At 38.4% G+C, this 19,873-nt stretch overlaps 2 protein-coding genes across 10 annotated transcripts in view; one reads left to right on the plus strand and one right to left on the minus strand.

Annotated features, from left to right (window-relative positions):
- The window catches only part of mre11 (MRE11 homolog, double strand break repair nuclease), a 35,063-nt gene extending 26,521 nt beyond the window's left edge, over positions 1-8,542 (minus strand). For 2 of the 4 annotated variants that reach the window (XM_062974549.1, XM_062974552.1), the window contains exons 1-6: positions 8,340-8,542; positions 5,242-5,380; positions 3,338-3,498; positions 1,827-1,914; positions 905-1,046; positions 47-161 (exon numbers count right to left, since the gene is read on the minus strand). In XM_062974549.1, coding sequence (XP_062830619.1) covers positions 47-161; positions 905-1,046; positions 1,827-1,914; positions 3,338-3,498; positions 5,242-5,380; positions 8,340-8,542 — 848 coding nt within the window. Of the gene's footprint in view, positions 1-46; positions 162-904; positions 1,047-1,826; positions 1,915-3,337; positions 3,499-5,241; positions 5,381-7,940; positions 8,023-8,339 lie in introns of all 4 variants that reach the window. The other 2 variants (XM_062974550.1, XM_062974551.1) reach the window with 2 other exon arrangements.
- On the plus strand, positions 8,488-19,011 carry ankrd49 (ankyrin repeat domain 49). Of its 6 annotated transcripts, none has more exons than XM_016992683.2 (4): positions 8,488-8,621; positions 9,863-9,928; positions 12,761-13,179; positions 15,986-19,011. In XM_016992683.2, exons 3-4 carry the CDS (start codon positions 12,919-12,921, stop codon positions 16,445-16,447), a joined length of 723 nt encoding a protein of 240 aa, XP_016848172.2. In that variant the 5' UTR covers positions 8,488-8,621; positions 9,863-9,928; positions 12,761-12,918; the 3' UTR covers positions 16,448-19,011. The 6 variants fall into 6 exon arrangements, with proteins under 6 accessions (XP_016848172.2, XP_008106293.2, XP_016848171.2 ...); XM_008108086.3 differs by lacking the exon at positions 8,488-8,621 and adding an exon at positions 8,697-8,829; XM_016992682.2 differs by lacking the exon at positions 8,488-8,621 and adding an exon at positions 8,715-8,829 and having other exon boundaries at positions 9,717-9,928.
- Positions 19,012-19,873: the final 862 nt, after the last annotated feature.

Here is a 19,873-nt window from a genome sequence, read left to right on the forward strand (position 1 = left end):
CATATTAAACAACACAGTATTTAGCCTTAACTAATAGAAGCAGTACCTGTTCTGATGAAGTACAAACAGATTAAACCAAGAATCTCCATCTTCCTTTGGCCTCAGCATGGTGACTTGCTTATTCACAAACATTCGGTACAACCTCTCATCTGGAATAGACCCTGGAACAGAGGCAATTAAAGAACTGACAGTAGGTTTTTAATGATAAAAATGCTGAAAATGACATAGTTTTTCAGCAAGGTTACCAGCAAGTCAATACAGTTTGGTATAACTCCCCTATAATTTGTTACTTAAATATTTGTCAGTTAAGTATCATCACTGCCACAACATGGATGCATAAGATACACAATAGTGGCACAACAGAGGCTGTATTATTTGCTAATGTTGAAACTGGTAGCTTTAAAGCAGTGTTATATGCTCTAGACATAAAAAAAATAACAGTGCTATGACTTTCAGGGAAGGAAGGAGCACTGAGCTTGGTGAGATAGATGCAAGGCAATTTACCACTGCCAGATTACCAAAGCAAGTTAAAAAGGCAAGCATCTATAGCTCCAACATTCATTTGGTTGGCTATATGACCTCCATGTAGCAATCTTGACAATAGGAAGTTAAATATTACTATTATTAGCACTGATAGTATTAATAGTACTGTGACATTAATGTCTAGCCTTTCTGAAACATATTATTAGCCCAAATCATTTACGTATATAGCGTCAACAAATCTACATGGTGCTTTACAATAAAAGAAAAACGATCTCCAACTACATGCCTTCTAGCTGGGGAACAACTTTCACATTTCCACAAATTGCAAATTGTAGTCCAACACATCTGGAGAATATTCCATGGGAAAGGCTGTTTACTCTTAAGACATCATGCCATGATTAAGTCTTTTCAAGAAACCTACCCAATCCATATAAAGCCATTTTTGATTTGCCTTTCTGAAGCAAAACAGGACTAATGTCTATCTTCTCTACAGATGGAGATCGTCCAAAATGATTCAGAAGCCCTGCACAGCTCAAAATGTCCAAAGCACAAAGAGCATCTGCCTGTAAGAGAGACAGAAGAGTAATGACAATCAATGTTCATTTCTCATAGCCTGGCCTTGGGTGGATCTACACTGCAAATTAAATGCAATTTGACACATAGCCCAATGCTATGGAATTCTGGGAATTTTAGTTTTCCAACGTCATTCATTCTACAGTGTAGATATTCCCTAAGTCACCCACTGCCTTTACCAGATTCCTGAACATTCAAAACAATAAATAAAAAGCCCAGCTAAATATATCTTATAAGGTCATGTTGCCTACAACAAATAAGAACAGGTTCCATTCAACTAAACAAAGAGCTATTTTCTAACAGAAAAAATTATTTTCTTCTCCAGGTCTTTAAATGTGTAACAGAAAGATATGTAAATATATACTGCAATATATTATCTTTTGTGATAGTACATTTGTGAAACTATTAAAGAAGATGAACTAAACTCAATTTAGAATCTTATATGTTTACATTTAAGAAAATATGCTTACCCTGTCTTAACAAACAAACTGCATTATTCAGCCATACATTTATTTTCCATCTCTTAATAAGCATGAGCCTTCTTCACAATAATAAATCATTAAAAAGAACCTGAATCCAATGTTGGAAGCCACAAAATCTTTCCTGATTGTAATGTATTTAAATATTAATGCTGAGAGTGCATGCTGAATCTCATTTCGGCATTTAGGTATACACTTGCTGGGATGTAATTTTTACTGCTAACCAGGTTTACCAGTATTTCTAGTAATTCCTACAGCCTACTCATTGCTTATCTGTCTTAACATTCTTACCCCTGTGGGATCATCGTGGTTTCCATGAATGCTAAAGACTGGAGTGGAGATGTTGAGATTTCCATCTTGGTAGTTTACCCATGGAAACCTGAACAGAAGAGCAAATGTCAACATCCTTATGAACAAAAATATCACTGCTCACTACATAGGTCCTGTACAAATGAATACAATTTTGTTGTATTATTCTGAAAAAACAGTTACATTCAATGTTTCCATTGGTGGAACCTAAACCACATAACCAGTGCTCTCTATGGAGGAAAGAGATGTTATTCCCTCCACCTTGATTTCTTCTTCCCTTTAAAATCTACTCCAAATGATGATAGGACCCTTGCCAATGTGTGGGAGGTGTTGTCAGAAGCTGCAGAAGGAATTCACTTCTACTATCTAAAAATCACTCCCACTATCTAACAAGAATCTTGGCTGAATCTGTCACTTTTACAAATGCAAGGAAGCTTCTTTTTTCAGATGGTAGTAACATCAAGGAAGAACTCTGGAGCAAAATGACCATGGAGGACTCCTCCTCCTCCCTGCCTCACAAAAAATAGTGGCTCCACCTTACCAATTTTAAAACTAGTGCATAACTATCTGAGGAGTTCCAGATAGTCAGAAATAAGATGTTCAGAATCCAAAATCACTAAAAGCATTACTGATTGCAATAGGAATTTTATTTCTTTAATTAAAATACAGGCAGTTCTGAGTTATACACATCCAACTTACAAAAGACTCATAGTTAAGAATGGAACTGAGACAACAGGAAGTGAGAGAAATCTACTCCTAGAAAGAGAAATTCATTCCTGTAAGAATTATTATGGGAAAAGGAGGTCTCAAGTGAAGCTTTATCACCAATTCTTGTTTTCGCAAGCCAGATTTTTCAAATTTTCATTTTCGCAGGGACAGAAAGTGAGGTGAAATCTTCTAAACAGGGGCACAGACAGCACATAGGAGTGTTAACCCTTCCCTATGCTATCCAAAGCTTTTAAAAAACATATATTTGGCTGGAGCTACACTTAAAAATGTACCTGTTCTGACTTGCATACAAATTCAACTAAAGAACAAACCCACAAAATGTTTGTAACTTGGGGGACTGCCTGTACTGACGCCCTAGTTGGTATCTTATTGTCCATCATGGTGATGGACAATAAGATCAATTTAGCCAATTTAAAGTAAGCTAAGAATGCAGACGTAACAAACATAAACATTTATTCAGCAATGTGACAAGTTAAAGCAAGACAATTTAATAAAATCATTTCAAAAACAATGCATTTGCAGATTTTGTCAGAACAAATTAGCCTTTAATAAAGAGCCATGTTTCTATAATGTGCTAGAATTAAGTGGATGTCAACACCATTCAAGCTCTGAATGTATTCCACAAGTAATGCAAAATAGGAAAAAACATCTTTTTCACAGTCTCCACAGAACACAGAGATCCCTTTTCCACACTCCATTCTCTGCATTCAACTTGAATTAGAAACTTTTCAAGTGACTGTTATTATCCAAGGAAATCTACTTACTTACTGAATCCAAAGTTGACTGATTGGTCACTCAGAATTTCAAACTGGACAGGACGATCACCCATACAGTATTTCCTCATCAATTCTAAACAAGTGTATAAAGTTTTCCGAGAAGGTTTGTTTTCATGAAAGAGGTCTCCTCCTAACAAGATAAAGTCCACCTATAGCAATGAAAAAAAAACCCCTCCTTAACATGTCTGCTCATATTCAGTCCTAGACATATAAATTGCTCCGAAAGGCTTTTAAGACCTAAAATAGGTTAATAAAAACAAAATCCCAGGTCTAAAAAATTAGCTTCTCACTATTACACAAATCCTTACAAAGGTTATTTAATGAAGACCTCCAAAGTACAAAAAATACAAAAGGAAGGGAAGTTTAACTGGGAATTCACTGCCATTCTTTTTAAAACACTATTTTACTGTGAACTAATTAGAATGTTGGTACTTTTTGTATATTGTTCATGTTTGCCTCTTCACGGATGTCAGAGTGGCTAACACACTGAGTACCATCTGTACATTGCTTGTTCATCATTTTGTGTGAATAGGAAACTTTCTTCTTCAACAAGTCAGTACTAAGTCATACTTCTTGTGGCTTTATTGCTCTGGCACGTCAAGGAAAATACAGGCAATAAGCCACAAACGTGGCTTTTGTTGTCTCTGAGCAATGCTGCTAAAAAACATAACTTCTATCAAATGAGTAACTATTCAGTTTTAGAAAAAAAAACCTCTTAAAAATAAAGCCATCATCTGTAGTTATGAACCATAAACATTTTGTGCACTTCCCAAACCAGTTAAATTGTATGGCAATACAAACAATACTTTATTACAAACCCAGTTCTCAACAAAAGGAGAAGCCTTCCAGGATGGATATGACCACAGACTATCATAGAGGTCAAATACAATGTTGCATATAACACTATATAACACAATTTGGGGAAAAAAATCTGTTCCTAGTTTGAAAGTGTTATTTCCTGTGAAGTTTTTGGAAACAGTTGTTATACTCCAGAAACTTACCGTATTTTTCGCTTTATAAGACGCACTTTTTTCCCCTCCAAAATAGAGGGGGAAAGTCAGTGCGTCTTATAAACGCAATCTGCGTCCAGGAAGGGAGAATGGGGCGATCTGTGCCGTTCGCGCGTGCGGACGGCACAGATCGCCCCATTCTCCCTTCCTGGCGATCTGCGTCCAGGAAGGGAGAATGGGGCGATCTGTGCCGTTCGCACGCGCGGACGGCACAGATCGCCCCATTCTCCCTTCCTGGCGATCTGCGTCTTATCATCAGGTGCGTCCTATAAAGCGAAAAATACGGTAGTTTTTGTGACTGCCACAAACTATGCAGAATTTGTTGAGACTCTATGACACATTAATTGAAAAACTCTATGACACATTAATTGAAAAACTATAGAAACATGTGCTGCATGATGTCTTGCAAAAACCAAGTTTTTGCAGTTTAATAAACTTTTCCCAAGTTTTTATGATAGAACCAACTAGGGAATGACATTTATAACCCAGGAACAAAAATTGTGTTACATAGTGTATTTATTTATTTAGGAGATCTCTATGCCACCTTTTTCCAGGTGGACTCAAGGTGGCTCACATCATTTTAAGATATACATCATAACACAAAACCAAAGATAAAATAAATGATAAAAGTTCCAAGAATGCTCTATAGCATCATCCATATTATAAACAATAAAATTAAAATCAGTTTAAAATTCCCCATACGACCATAATGTGCTTAGTAAAGGGTATTTCAAACAGGAAAGTGTAGTCAATGAAAGGAACAAGAGATGTTTTCAACAGAGTAAACATTTCTGGAGTGTTTTCAAGAGACTAAACTTCTTATTTCTATGAAATATCCTTGCTTTCAATTGTAACTTTATTAAGTGATTAAAGCCGACTTGCCTCATGGTCTTGAGCAAGTTTCAAGATTTCATCGAAAGTTACAAATGTATCATTTCCACGGGCAGCATCCTTCTCCAAATACCCAAGATGAATATCGGTAGCAACTAAAATTTTAAATGTGTCTTTTTCGTCTTCATCCCTAAAACAAAAAGTATGAGAAATAATACTGTGACTGCATATTATCGCTTCTTACTGTAATAAGTTATTTTGCAAAGTCATAGACTGAATTTATAGAACTTTGCTAATGTACAGTCCTGCTCATTTGATAAAATCACAGAATAATACAGTTGGAAGAGACCACATAGGTCATCCAGTCCAACCCCCTGCCATGCAGGAAAAGCACAATCAAAGCACCCCCGACAGATGGCTATTCAGTCTGGTTAAATGACTCCAAAGGAAGAGTCTCCACTACACTGCGAGGCAGAGAGTTCCACTGCTGAACAGCTCTTACAGTTAGGAAGTTCTTCCTATTGTTCAGGTGGAATCTCCTTTCCTGTAATCTGAACCCATTGCTCTAAATCCAAATTACAGGAAAGGAGATTCCACCTAAACATTAGGAAGAACTAATTTGAAGTAATTTATTGAATCCAAAATTACAGAACACTGAGATTCTGCATTGCTGCACATCACAGAAGAGCCACAAGATGGCGATATTAGCAACCCCATCCACAGTATCTTGATAACACAATCAAAGCTATCCATTCCTGATTGCGGAGGTCCAATTTTACACAGTACAGAAATAGATTATTCTGTCTTGTACAGCTCTATCCTACGCATGCTTCTTTGGAAGAAAGCCTTGCTAAGTTCAAAAAGGGATATGTGACTCATTTCCATTTCTTTGACTTTCCAGAAAGTGGCAGCTCTATGATGTAGGTTTACAACTTATGTATTATTATTATTATTATTAACACAAAGGCATAGTATGACACAGCAAAAGAGATATATATGCTGGATTTTGAATTACAAAATCACAAATCGAACCCTTCCCAAGTGTTTAGGACTGTGTGATGTATTTTCAGATGATGCGTGCAGATCCCAGTAAGTTGGCCTTTTGCAGTTGACATATTTTGTCAAGGGACAGGGCCATCTCAGTGGTGGCCCCTCAGCTGTGGAACTACCTTCCCAGCTATATTAGATCAGCTTCTTCCCTCCTGCTTTTAGAAAGTAAGTTTAAACTTGGCTATGGAACCAAGCGTTTGTGGAGTAGCTACAATGCAATATGCAGCCACAGAACTATAACTGTAATGGCTTCAGACAACGATTTTTGGGACTATGAGCTGTTTTTTAACAGCTTATTTAAATGTATTTATATGTTTGAAGAATAAATTATTATGGATTTTGGCATAATCTGAATTAAGGATTATGAGCAAGGATTATGGACGAATGGAAGTTTGCAAGTTTTATGTTCTTAAGTTGTTTGCTATACATGTTTTTAATTGCATAACTGTTTTAATTGATGAAATGTGTTTTATTATTATGTTTTATATGACACTAAATTTTGCCATAGTTGTAAGCTGCCTTGAGTCCCCCATGGGGTGAGAAAGGCGGTGTATAAATGAAGTAAACAAACAAACAAATAAATAATAAATTCATTTTTATGATTTTAATGTCTAATGTAATTTTATAGAGAGTGAAAGAAGACCTTAAGATCATTACAGGGAGGGGCTAGTAGGGTGCATCTAGATGCTGTTTTTATGTTTTAATGTCTTAATGTTAATGGTTTTAAATTGTATTTATATGTTGATTGTTTCTATTGATTTTATGTTATGCTTTATTTGCTTTGTATAATGAGGCATTGAATTTTTGCCTAAATGTATGTTGTACGCCGCCCTGAGTCCCCTGCGGGGGGAGAAGAGCGGGATAGAAATGAAGTTAATAATAATAATAATAATTTTAGATGTTTATGTCTACTGTGGCACTTTTTTGTGTCAGGAGCAACTTGAGAAACTGCAAGTCACTTCTGGTGTGACAGAATTGGCCTTCTGCAAGAATGTTACCCAGGGGACGCCTGTAACCCTATACCCTTTTCGGCCTTGCGGCTGATCAGGAGGACCTATGTCTTGTCTGGATTCAACTTCAATTTGTTCGCCCTCATCCAGATTCTCACAATGGCTAGGCATCGGTTCACAACCTGGACAGCTTTCTTAGCATCCGGTGGAAAAGGATAATGGAGTTGAATCTCATAATAATAATTTTATTTCTTACCCGCCTCTCCTTGAGGCGGGTTACAAAACAAAAAGGCTGATCTCTCTCCTTTTTTGCCATGTTGTTCACACCAGCGATGGATGCAGTATTAAAAACAAAAGATTTGACAATGAAATTTGTACCTACCTGATTTTACCAAGTCTAAAATGGGTGAGACATAGTAGAGTCTCACTTATCCAAAGTTCTGGATTATCCAACGCATTTTTGTAGTCAATGTTTTCAATGCATTGTGATATTTTGGTGCTAAATTTGTAAATACAGTAATTACTACATAGCATTAATGTGTAATGAACTACTTTTTCTGTCAAATTTGTTGTATAACATGATGTTTTGGTGCATAACTTGTAAAATCATAACTTATTTTGATGTTCAATAGGCTTTTTCTTAATCTCTCCTTATTATCCAACATATTTGCTTATCCAATGTTCTGCTGGCCCGTTTATGTTGGATAAGTGAGACTCTACTGTATATGAGAAGATTGTGTGAAAACTTACATGGAAATGGCAGGTCTAATTTCTACAGCTACACTCGACCGAGGGAGTGTTGCTGTTTCGTTGAGTGATCAAGGCGTTAAACCTACAAACAACAGCACAAGAAAAGTAGAAGTACAGTTAACATATACAATTTGTTTATGTATTGGATCAAAAGCTGACAGAAAGTGAATGAAAAACAACAGCACATGGGCCTGCCCTGAGGTAATTCTAGAGCAGGCCTGGGCCAACTTGGGCCCTCTGGGGGTTTTGGACTTCAACTCCCATAATTCCTAACAGCCTACTGGCTGTTAGGAATTATGGGAGTTGAAGTCCAAAACCCCCAGAGGGCCCAAGTTGGCCCAGGCCTGCTCTAGAGTTATCAGTGGAAAAAGATTCAGTAAACAGAGCGAGAAATCTTACAGATTATACAGGCAATGCTGTCTCTCCTTACTGCGCTGTGAGAAACGAAGCCACGCTCCCTTCACGCCCGGCCACGCCCCCTTCACGGACACGCCGTTCTCGCGATACTTCAGCCCCTGTCGACCAAACCTCCCCTCAACGCGAAAGCTTCCAAACCTATCGGGGAAGGAAAAAAAAAACTGCAGGCAAATCCCACTGCGCATGCGTGTGGACGTCCCCGAAGGGAGGGGGAGCTTGAGGAGTAAGAGACAGACCGGAAACCTGTCTCCTCTATTGAAAGAAGTAAGTCCTGCTGGGGGCGAAAGGATCTCTTGGCCCCGCCCAGTCTCTTGTAAAGGGGCGGGGCCTTGTGAGTGCTCTCAGCTCACGGGGGGGGGGGCGACATCCGGGCCTTTTGGCCAGCAGGTGGGATGCGCGCGCATCTGAGGCGTGCTTAATGGAACCAGCAATCTATCTCTTCCGTGGAGAGGAGAGTTCTGTCACACTAAACGTAATTATCTGTTTTGATCTATTACTTGCATATATATGTGAATGCTATTTAAGCATATCTGTATGGGTTGCCGCGAGTTTTCCGGGCTGCATGGCCATGCCCCAGAAGCATTCTCTCTTGACGTTTCGCCTGCCGTTATGGCAGGCATCCTCAGAGGTTGTGAGGTCTGTTGGAGTTTATATATCTGTCGAAGGTCCAGGGTGGGAGAAATAACTCTTGTCTGTTTGAGGCAAGTGTGAACGTTTCAATTGTCCACCTTGAGTAGCATTGAATAGCCTTGCAGCGTCAAGGTCTGGCTGCTTCCTGTCTGGGGGAATCCTTTGTTGGGAGATGTTAGCTGGCCCTGATTGATTCATGCCTGGGATTCCCATGTTTTTTGAGGGATTCTGAAGAATAGCCTTTCAGCTTCAATGTCTGGCTGCTTACTGTTTTCAGGCAGTAAGCAGCCAGACATTGAAGCTGAAAGGCTATTCAATGTCAATCACCCTGAACATTCCACAGATCTATCAATCCTACTTGACAGGTTTCCAACATACCTAATTACCTCTGAAAATGCCTGCCATAGATGCAGACAAAACGTCAGGAGAGATTGCTTCTGGAACATGACCATACAGCCTGGAAAACTCACAGCAACCCAGTGATTCCGGCCATGAAAGCGTTTGACAACATATCTATATGATTTTTATATATTGAATGAATATATCTCCATGGCTATATATTATATAGGCATCATATGTAAGTAGTTTCAACCTGTTACTTACAGTACATGAAATTTATATGCACAATATATTCAGTATTATTTTATATTTGTAGCATGTTGATATATATATATAATATGCACAATATATATAATGTTATGACATATTTGCAATGTGTATGGTTTACAGTATATATTATGCCACAAGCATCTGTGTATAATTATTTTTGGTAATCGATTGATCTTCGAACGTGACGTGATGGAATTGTTTACAAACGATGAAGCACAAATGTGATTTTCTAAACAAGGAGAGGATTAAATTGCTTTTGGTTCCAGAATAAGGATTGACAATATTCCCAAACCTTTGGAAGAGATCTTGAAGCTGCTATTGTTTCTATTCAGGTAAGGCATTTTTATTATTATCATCATCATCATCATCATCGGAGTTGCAGTTTCTCAAGTCGCTCCTGACATGAAAAAAACTCATTTAATTCTACAGTGTAGATGCACTCTTAGAGCCGGCTGAGTTCAATCAGAGTAATTCCTGCAAATTCTATTAAGCATTGGGTGTAAGTAACATTTACTACAAGGGTCAATCCTACAGCAATTGACTCTTCTTTCTTAGTGTTGTCTACTTTGACTTATAGTGGCTCTCCAGGTTTTACGTATATTTTTCCTAGTTTTCCTGGAGATGGCAGAGGAGAACCTGAGATCTTATGCATTTAAAGCATGCCTCCAATCTCCTCCACGCCCAAGTCTGTATGTGCAGAATAAGTAATAAGATAAAATGGTGATTCTTACCAGATTGAATTTTCTAGCTGGGCACTGTCTGCACTGATTGGGAAAAGGCAAACTAGGGATGCATCTACACTGTAGAATGAATGCAGTCAGACACCACTTTAACTGCCATGGCTCAATGCTGTGAAATAGTGGGAATTGAAGTTTTACAAGGTCTTTAGCATTCTCTGCTAAAAGGTGCTGATGCTTCCTCTAACTGCAACTCCCAGATTTGCATAGCATTAAACCATGATCGTTCAAGTGGTATCAAACAGCATTCATTCTACAGAGTAGATGCACCTCAGTAACATAACCTTTTGCACGATCTTTATGTACACTGTTGCAGAGCTACAGCTTTTCCTCAAAATATGTACAGGATCAAGTGGGGCGATGCAGAAGAATAATAGCCTTGTAGAAAATTCAGTGTCTACTTTATCATTGGATATTTTGACAGAATACAGAAAATTCTCCAAGGTTTTTGGCAGGAGCCTTTCCCAGCCTGAAGCGGAGACATTGAGAACAGAATCTGAAGCTCTTTTCATGCAGAGCATGTTCTTTTCCAATTGGTTATGTAACAATACACCTGGAGCTATTATTCTTTTAGTGGTACTACATTTATTTTCACTGATAATGAATGCTAGCTATGGTAAGATTCCACTAGTTGGTAACAGGGAACATATAAAACCCCTTGTTGCAGTAGCTTCACTGTCTATTAATTCATTGCTGATTCAGAATGCTCTTTATGACCTGTAAAATGCAATATGGCTTGGGTACAGACTGAAACGTGTTTTTCCCTGTATGAGGGAAATACTTCCCTGCCTGAATTCTGAGATCTTTGGGAAAGGACTTATCATATATGTGAAGCTTCTCAGTGGCTGCTTGCAGGTTCTGGATTTTTCTTCCACAAGAGTCTAGGCTATCCCCCTTTTTTCTTTCTACAAGCAAGTAAAGACATCTTTCCTTTAACAGGCCTTTTTATTATTATTTAAGTGCTTTGTTATTTGTTTGTTGTGTTGGGTTTTTAAAACTTTTTCTTCTTACTCGTTTTCGGTTACACTTTGTGATAAGTCAAGGTTCATTTTCAGGAGGGCAGCTATCCCTGGTTGCTGCCAACAATTCCCTGTTCAGGCATTTGAAAAGGTCAGACTAGAAGGGGGTTGGTGTATATTTTAGATTTTCTGGGCATGGACTAAGCTCTTGCCTTTCGCCATTGTATTCAGAGAAGGGGATGGTTCTTTTTTCTGACAAGAGTTATGGTACCGTACTCAGTACCTGGTTCTTAACCTGTGGGTCCCCAGGTGTTTTGGCCTACAACTCACAAAAATCCCAGACAGTTTACCAGCTGTTCGGAGCTGTGGGAGTTGAAGGCTGCACTAGAGAAACTAGAGAGGTCCTTAAACACTTCTGGAATGTAGAATAATGTTGGAGTGTGGCTAAGTGAATCCAAGAATATCCAGTTCATGAATAAGGGGTCCCACTGTACAAATAGATCTCAATCTCTGAAGATGCCAGCCACAGATGCAGGCAAAACATCAGGAGAAAATGCTGCTAAAACAGCCTGGGAACCACACAACACTCCAGTGAGTCCCACCATGAAAGCCTTCAACAATGCAGATCTCAATCTGTTTTCTGCCCACCTGTTACAGTATTAATTCCAAATTGTGCTGTTGCTGTTGGGTATGGTTGCTTTCTTTTTATTGGTTTTTGCCCCCCACCTCTCCTGTTGTATTCCTACTTTTCAATCTTGCCCATCTTTCCAAAGCGTTTAGGCCAGCAAAGAAATCTCCCACCCAACCCAGCATCCATTTGATTTCCATGTGGCAATTCATGACCTTCCATATGTTGTTAGATCACACTTTCCATCAGTCTTAACCATCACTATGTTTGGAGTTGTTGGGAATTGCAATCCAGCAGCATATGCTGCTGCGAGATACCTGCCTATATAATGCACTAATAGGTTTGAACCACAGGCTTCTTTTAAAGGGTTTTCTTTCCTCTGACACTGAGAGATGTAACTGGCCTGAAGTCATCCAGGAGCCGTTCCATGGCGAACCTAAGGGCCTTTCCACACAGACATATAACCCAGAATATCAAATCAGATAATCGATAATATCTGCTTTGAACTGGATTATCTGAGTCCACACTGCCATATAATCCAGTGCAATGTGGATTTTATACAGCTGCGTGGAAGGGGCCTTAGTCTCCAGAGTCATAATCCAATGCTCAAACCACTAACCTATGCTGCTATCTTTAACACGTGAGAATTAAAAAGGTGAAATTTGTCTTCACTCTTCCTCCATAGAAATAAAAATGTTGTCAAAAATACTCTTATACAATACCTGTTCATTTCCTTTGTCCTGTTGTAGGAGGTGTAAGGCTGTTGTGAGAGCCAAAGCAGCCTTTCTCTTCTTTTGACCCAGTTGGGTATTAACCTGTTTCCACATTTTCTCTCCAAAGGTTCTCATGATGTTGCTGCTGTCTGTGCACTTCTTCATTAGCTGCTATTAGTTGTTGTGTGTGTGTTGGAAATCCACTAGAGAAAAGAGATTGAGATGAGCCTGAGAAAGTGGAAATAATATTGCTGTATTAGGCATTTGGGTACTTAAGTCTGCAAAATGAATGAAGGTGGCAGATCCACTGACAAGAACACAGAGGAGGAAGCAAAAGATTTTAAAGACTTTCCTGAGAGCTTTAACCAGCTGGAATTGTTGGAAACCCACAGGCATCTAATCCCTACAGGAACACAAAGTCTGTGGTCGGGAGATTCCGACGAGGAAGACCAGGAAGAAAAAACAGAGGAATGGTACCAAGCACAAGAGAAAAAACTGGAAAGCAATCCAGATAAGCTTCTTCTTTGGGCAGCTGAAAAAAATAGGGTAAGATGTTGATAACTGGGACTGTGGGTTCTATGCTAAAACAACATATATGTGTGATATAGTGTAGAGCAGTAATGGAGAATCTTTACACCTCCAGGTATTTTTGACTACAACTCAGAGTCCCTTACCATGGTCTATATAGGTGAGGATTTCTGGGATCTGGACTCCCAAAGATCTGGAGGGCCAAAAGTTCCATACGTTGTGCCCATAAAAATGTAAATTTGAAGCAGAGTTAATGATGAGCCAGTAGATTTATTAGGAGCCCCCAGTGGGGCAATGGGTTAAACTCTCATGCCGGCAGGACCACTGACCGAAGGGTCGGGTTCGAATCCAGAGACCGGGCTGAGCTCCCGTCTGTCAGCTCCAGCTTCTCATGCAGGGACATGAGAAAAATTCCTCTCACAGGATGGTAAATATCCGGGCATCCCCTGGGCAACGTCCTTGCAGATGGCCAATTCACTCGCACCAGAAGTGACTTGCAGTTTCTCAAGTCGCTCCTGACATGAGAGAAAAAAAGTAGATTTGCTTTGGCCAACTCCAATATAACCAGAACACCGCTATAGGTGAGTGTTGTGCACAGAAGCCAAGATTTTAAAAAATGTCATTGGCTTTGTGTCTTATGGCCACCACAATAAACATATTTGGTGAAACAGGTTGTTTTGTCCTTGCCATAGTTATTGCACAAGGGAAACCCAGAGTGGTGTAATGTTCAATGTTAGGACTGCAGAAGATCAGCTTTTATACCTCTACTTACTGCTGAAAGTTGCTGGTGAACTTAAGCCAGTTGCTGCATCTCTCAGTTTAGTTCAGTCTACTTTGCTGTATCATTCTAAGGATAAAAAGGAGCTTGCTGTGTGTATTGCCTTGAAGGAAATGTGTGATAAAAATATAGTAACTATTCCTCCGTATTTGCTGTTATTAAGGGCACAGAGCTCCCTTGCAAGAGAAGAACCGTGAATAAAGAAATTACACATTATTACATATAATTTTATTAGTTAAAAAACCACAAAGTTATATTTTTACAGTATAAAAAGTTGGGATATATTGGGTAATGAAGGGAGATCAGGTGGGGATACTACTCCGCAAAGAAGAGGGAGAAAGAAAGAAAAAAAAACCCACACACACATACACAATCACGAACTGAATGGAAAGTTGGGGAAGGAAAAGAGGATAATGAAAAAGAAAAAGAAGTTGACTTCCAATCGGCTCCACAGTGGTTTACATTATCCTTTCTTGAGTCCTCGTAGTTCTGCTAACCTTTCTTCATCCTCTTGCATTGGCAACAAATTTACTCTTAGTCCTCATTTTGGTTCTATTATGTTCATATGTTCTTGTATGTATTAATGGAGACCAGTCCATTGCTTTTTGTTTCCACGTGGGTGATGAGATACTAATTGAGTTAGTTTAGCCATATTCATTATATCCATTATTTTTGAAATCCAGTGTTCTATTGAGGGAATTTCTTTTGCTCTCCATTTTTGTGTGTATATGATTCTAGCTGCTGTCACTAAGTAGTTAAATAGCTTGTCCTTGTTTTGGTCTATATTCATGTCTATGATTCCCAGCAAAAAATATTCTGGTTGCATGATCTTCACATTTCCAACACTTGTCTTGAACTTTTGAATAGCATTTTGCTAATTTCTGTGGAGTTATGTACTATTGGTGCATCATTTTGTACCAGTTTCTTTCAAATCATGAATACAGGTATGTGTAGTTTAGTTTTTTATTCCATATTTTCCCCATTCTTCCAATATTTGTGGTCCATTTGATCATGTAGTCCTTAACTTGTTCTGTTTCTGTTGACCATTCTAATAATTTTTGGTAGAGTTTTTTATTAATTTATTTTCCATCATCATTATTCTATCCCAGAAAGTATCCTTCTCCATGAATCCTGCCTTCTTATCTTTATTGTAGCTTTCCATATTGGAACCATGAGATGTACTTATCTCTTTGATTAATTTCCTCTGAGTTTTTAATGTACTATTTCCATTCTGTTTCTTCCTAATTTCTCTATATATGAGGCAATTTTCCTGTTCCAATTCTCTTCTATGTCCAGGTTCTAATAGAGAAATCCATAGTGGAGTCTTTGTATATAGTCTGCTTTTATACCTTTCCTATATTTTTTATCAGCACTAATCTGATGAAATGATTGCCAAATTTTTTCTCAACTTTCCTTTTTCCGTACCATAGATAGGCATGCCAACCGGCTCTTAGATCGAACTCTTCTAATGTTAGCATTCTTGTATTCTTTAAGGCTGACCAATCTTTAATCCAACTCAAACTGCAGTTTTATGACCTGAAAGAATAGCTCTCTGGATATTTCTAGATCTCCCAGCACAAGTCTGTGGTCAGCTGGAAGCTGAACATTGAATTGTATTGGAGGACCTAGAAAGTTGAGCATAGAATGGGATTTAAAGGCTATTTTAATTGTATTTATTTATATTTTATTCCTTTTTTACCACACTGTACTATTCAATTGTTTTTTAACTTTTGTATTGTGCTTTTTAAATTTAACTAAAGTGTGAGATTGTTAACTGCCTTGAGTCCTCACAGTGAGAAAGGCAAGGTATAAATAATAATAATAATAATCACACTGGAGAACTTCGAACTTTTAAAAAATCAAATCCAAGAATTATCAAATCCACAAATGTATTGGACGGTTGTAATGAAACTCCTTAAACTAGCTGAGAGAAACAATATAAAAAGTGAGCTTTATATGCAAGGAAGGTTTAGGCTAGATCATTTATAGGAAAACTCAGTTCTATACTTGACCTACAACAATGTGTTGCCTCTCCACTCCCAACAGCTTAACACTGTACAAAGAATCCTATCTCAGAATCTTGCTCCAGTCAACATCCAAGATGAAGATCAGTACACCCCGCTCCACCGCGCTGCCTATAACGGACACTTGGAAATTGTCCGTGAGCTGATTGCCCATGGCGCTGATGTTCATGCATTGACAGTGGACAGTTGGACCCCTCTGCATAGTGCCTGTAAGTGGAACAACACCAAGATCGCATCGTTCTTGCTTCAGCATGGTGCGGATATTAATGCCCAGACCCATGGTTTGTTGACCCCACTGCACCTTGCAGCAGGGAACAGGGAAAGCAAGGAAACTCTGGAACTCTTGCTCATGAATCGCTATTTGAAACCACATCTTAAAAACAACTTGGATGAAACAGCGTACGATATTGCTCGAAGGACTGATATCTATCACTACCTGTTTGAAATTGTTGAAAATTGCACAAATTCGGTATCAGATTCTTAGGGATTTTGTGAGCATTTGAATGTTGGAAACACTGCCTGCGCCTTTGTAAAAACACTTTGTAACTGTACTCAAATTTGGTGCTTTCAACCCCCACCTCTTTGCCATAGCTTTATTCTGTGAGATGCTGAAATGGCATCTCATTTTGTTATAATGTCATTATTTTTATAATATATATATATATGCCATACAACCCTTATACTTGTGAAACATTTCCATTTTTACTTGAAATTCTTTGGAGGAACCCACAGTACACTGGGGGTTTTTTTCTACTGACCAATTAACAGGATGGGAATACTCCCATAAGCCATTTCTTTAAAGGGCATGGGATCACCCATCAGAAAAGAGGTGAAATTATTTCATACTGGTTACTGCTTCCTTTTTAAATTATTGGAGAAGTAATGAGACCTAATTGATGACAGACAGGTTTGAGCAGTAGAGACTAAGGGTGCATCTACAGATTGACACTACTTTTAACTGCCATTGCTCAATGCTACAGAATGCAGTTTGATAAAACACAAGCTCTCTTTGGCACAAAAGGCTAAAGAATTTGCAAAACTATAACTGTCAGGATTCCCTAACACAGAGCCATGGCAGTTAAAGTGTTGTCAAACTGTGTTAATTCTACAGTGTAGATGGACCTTAACTCATAAAACAAAGTTTCGGGATAGTATCCATTCAACAAAGGATAATGAGATGGGTTGCTGTGAGTTTTCTGGGCTGTGTGGCCATGTTTGAAAAGCATTCTCTCCTGACGTTTTGCCCAGGAGAGAATTCTTCTGGAACATGGCCATACAGCCTGGAAAACTTACAGCTACCCAGTGATTCCGGCCATGAAAGCCTTCGACAACACGATAATGACATGTTCTCAGTTATTAAAAACATAACCAAGCTAAATATGATTAGTGCAATGGGATTGTCAGGTTTCAAAGGCATTCCCGAATGCAAGACGGTATGCCTTGTCTTGGATTATATGCCTGCTTTCGAAACATACAACTTTATGCTGTCAGTTTTTGAATTTTTTAAAGTCACAGCTTGGATGCCTATACATGGAAATGTTAGCAACATCTATAGAAGTGACTTCGTGAGTAGGATTCTAGAATCCACCAGTGGCTTTAATTTTTAAAATATAGATGGATTCCTAATTTGTTGTTGCCACATGATAAGCAGTTTGTTGCCTTACACGTTGGCCTACCAGTTCTGAAAACATTTTGGACTTATTCACATGATCCATTAACATGATTGATGTCTAAGAATTCGTGTATACAAAGTCTTTCTGAGGGGATCTATACATATGTTTTCCTATCCACTTGGAAAGTTTGTACCAGGCAGAAATGGGATAGATTGTCATCTGCATGTATGTCATCATAGTGTAAGAGCATACATGACCAAAAATACCCATCCCTTAAATAAATGTAGAATGGTTGTTCTTATTCAGTGAAGGTGTTTCTGAAAAAAATCACTTGGTGGCTATAACAGTCCAGAATTACTCATTATAACTCACTTAAGTCTGAAGTACACTGGAAAAAGTGAGGGGCATCCTAAAACACTAAGAACATAATCTGAGGTCCCTGTTTGAATTTGTACTTAAAAGCATGGAAATTCTTTTTAAGTCAGTGGAACTTTCTTGAATGTAAATGTGGTTATCTGTGAAGTATTACAATGTGGTTCATAAACGACTTGAATTGACATACTTAAGATGACTAGGATGTGGTTTTGTTTACTTATCAGCACACACTGCTTCTATGAAATATACATATTTATAAACATTCCAGAGTAGCTAAAATCAATAAAATACTATTTTCTTAACCATATTATAATTATAGGTTAATAATAAGATAATTTAATAGCCAGTTTCAGTGAACTGTAATTTCTCAACATAACCCTGGATATCTAAATCAAAGCTTCAGGAGTTGCCAATCTAAGTAATTGTAGTCTTATCAAATCTAGTGGCTTGCCTTAAGGCAACACTGCAAATTTAAATCTGTTTGACATCCCCAAACAAATCATGAGAATTATAGTTTTGACTGCATTCTGAGATTTCCTCAGAAAATGATGTCTTTGTTGTAACTTAGTATATACACCAAAAATATATCTAGTTCCCTAGATTTCCTGATTGGGAACTGTGAAAAGATGGCAATTTTGTAACGATTAGGAATGCATAATACAGAGATGGCAAATTTCTTGTATACCCAAACAGTGAAAACTAGCCAAGATCTACTGCAGGACTTAGAACCAAATTCCCTAGATTTTGGATCGAGGAATGCTGGGAGATGAAGTCCATTTTAGATAGGCAATCCATTTTTTAAAAGCTGTAAAGCACTTTTGCATCGTTATCAAGGCGGAGAAAGGAGTATTTATTATTGTACGAAATGGCTTGTCAAACAGATGCGGTCATAGTTCACTTCACAGTTTGTTAAATCTTTGTGAGATTCTTGTTCACTTTGGAAAAGTGCATGAAAAGTGAAACTGAATGTAATTGAGTTTAATACAGGTAACACTTGAAATAAAGTATACTGTAATTCTGCTGTGAGTCTTATTTAAAAATAAAATATTTAACACAACAACCTGGTTGGGTCTTCTGTTGCAAAAGAACTCAGGGATGAGATACGAGCAGTATTCAGGATTCTAATGGAGGCTTCAGAGAGAGCTAAAGACCTTATAAAACCGCAACTCTCATGATTCCATAGTACTGAGCCATTGATGTTAAAATGGAATCAAACTGCATTAACTTCCATAGTTAAGATGCACACTTAGCGGGGGGCTCCCAAAAAGGATTCCTTCAAAGGGCACCACAAAATTAGAAATGCAGGACTAAAAGGGCACCCTACAAAAAAAGGCCAGGTTCAGTAGTCACTTTTTGTTAAATACTCTCATTGAACTACACAAACAATTCTGTATAAAAGGGGTGAGCTTTGTAACTTTAGTTACAGATGCCAAACTAACTAATTCCCTTCATTCTCATTCTGCTTATTGGGAAAGGGGTTATTTTTCCATCCACACACTTTCTGTAACTCACATATCAAAATGTGGATGCCACTGGCCACACTGTCACATTATTTCGACAGTATTTCCCAGTCTAGCCAATGAAGAAGCCTTCAGAGTTTTTGAAGGTTGATGTGGCACAGGCTGTTGAGCAACTGCAATAAATCACTCTGACCATGAGGTCATGAGTTCGAGGCCAGCCCGTGGCGGGGTGAGCACCCGTCAATTAAAAATAAAAAATAGCCCCTGCTCGTTGCTGACCTGGCAACCCGAAAGATAGTTGCATCTATCAAGTAGGAAATAAGGTACCACTTATAAAAAAAAGTGGGGAGGCAAGTTTAACTAATTTACAACCTGGAATGAGGAAGTGCCGTCAGAGTGGATGATGGAGCAGCTGCTCCCCCCTGTGGCCAGAATCAAACATCCCCTCAGGAGAAGGTTAAA

Source organism: Anolis carolinensis, chromosome 3 (assembly GCF_035594765.1).
Source record: "Anolis carolinensis isolate JA03-04 chromosome 3, rAnoCar3.1.pri, whole genome shotgun sequence".
Taxonomy (NCBI): domain Eukaryota; kingdom Metazoa; phylum Chordata; class Lepidosauria; order Squamata; family Dactyloidae; genus Anolis; species Anolis carolinensis.

What these genes read in the sequence shown, in the direction of transcription:
- ankrd49 (XM_016992683.2), top strand. Translation starts at nt 12,919, where the DNA reads ATGAATGAAGGTGGCAGATCCACTGACAAGAACACAGAGGAGGAAGCA. An exon ending in GGGCAGCTGAAAAAAATAGG is followed by an intron (nt 13,180 to 15,985) that starts GTAAGATGTTGA and finishes CACTCCCAACAG; the next exon opens with CTTAACACTGTACAAAGAAT.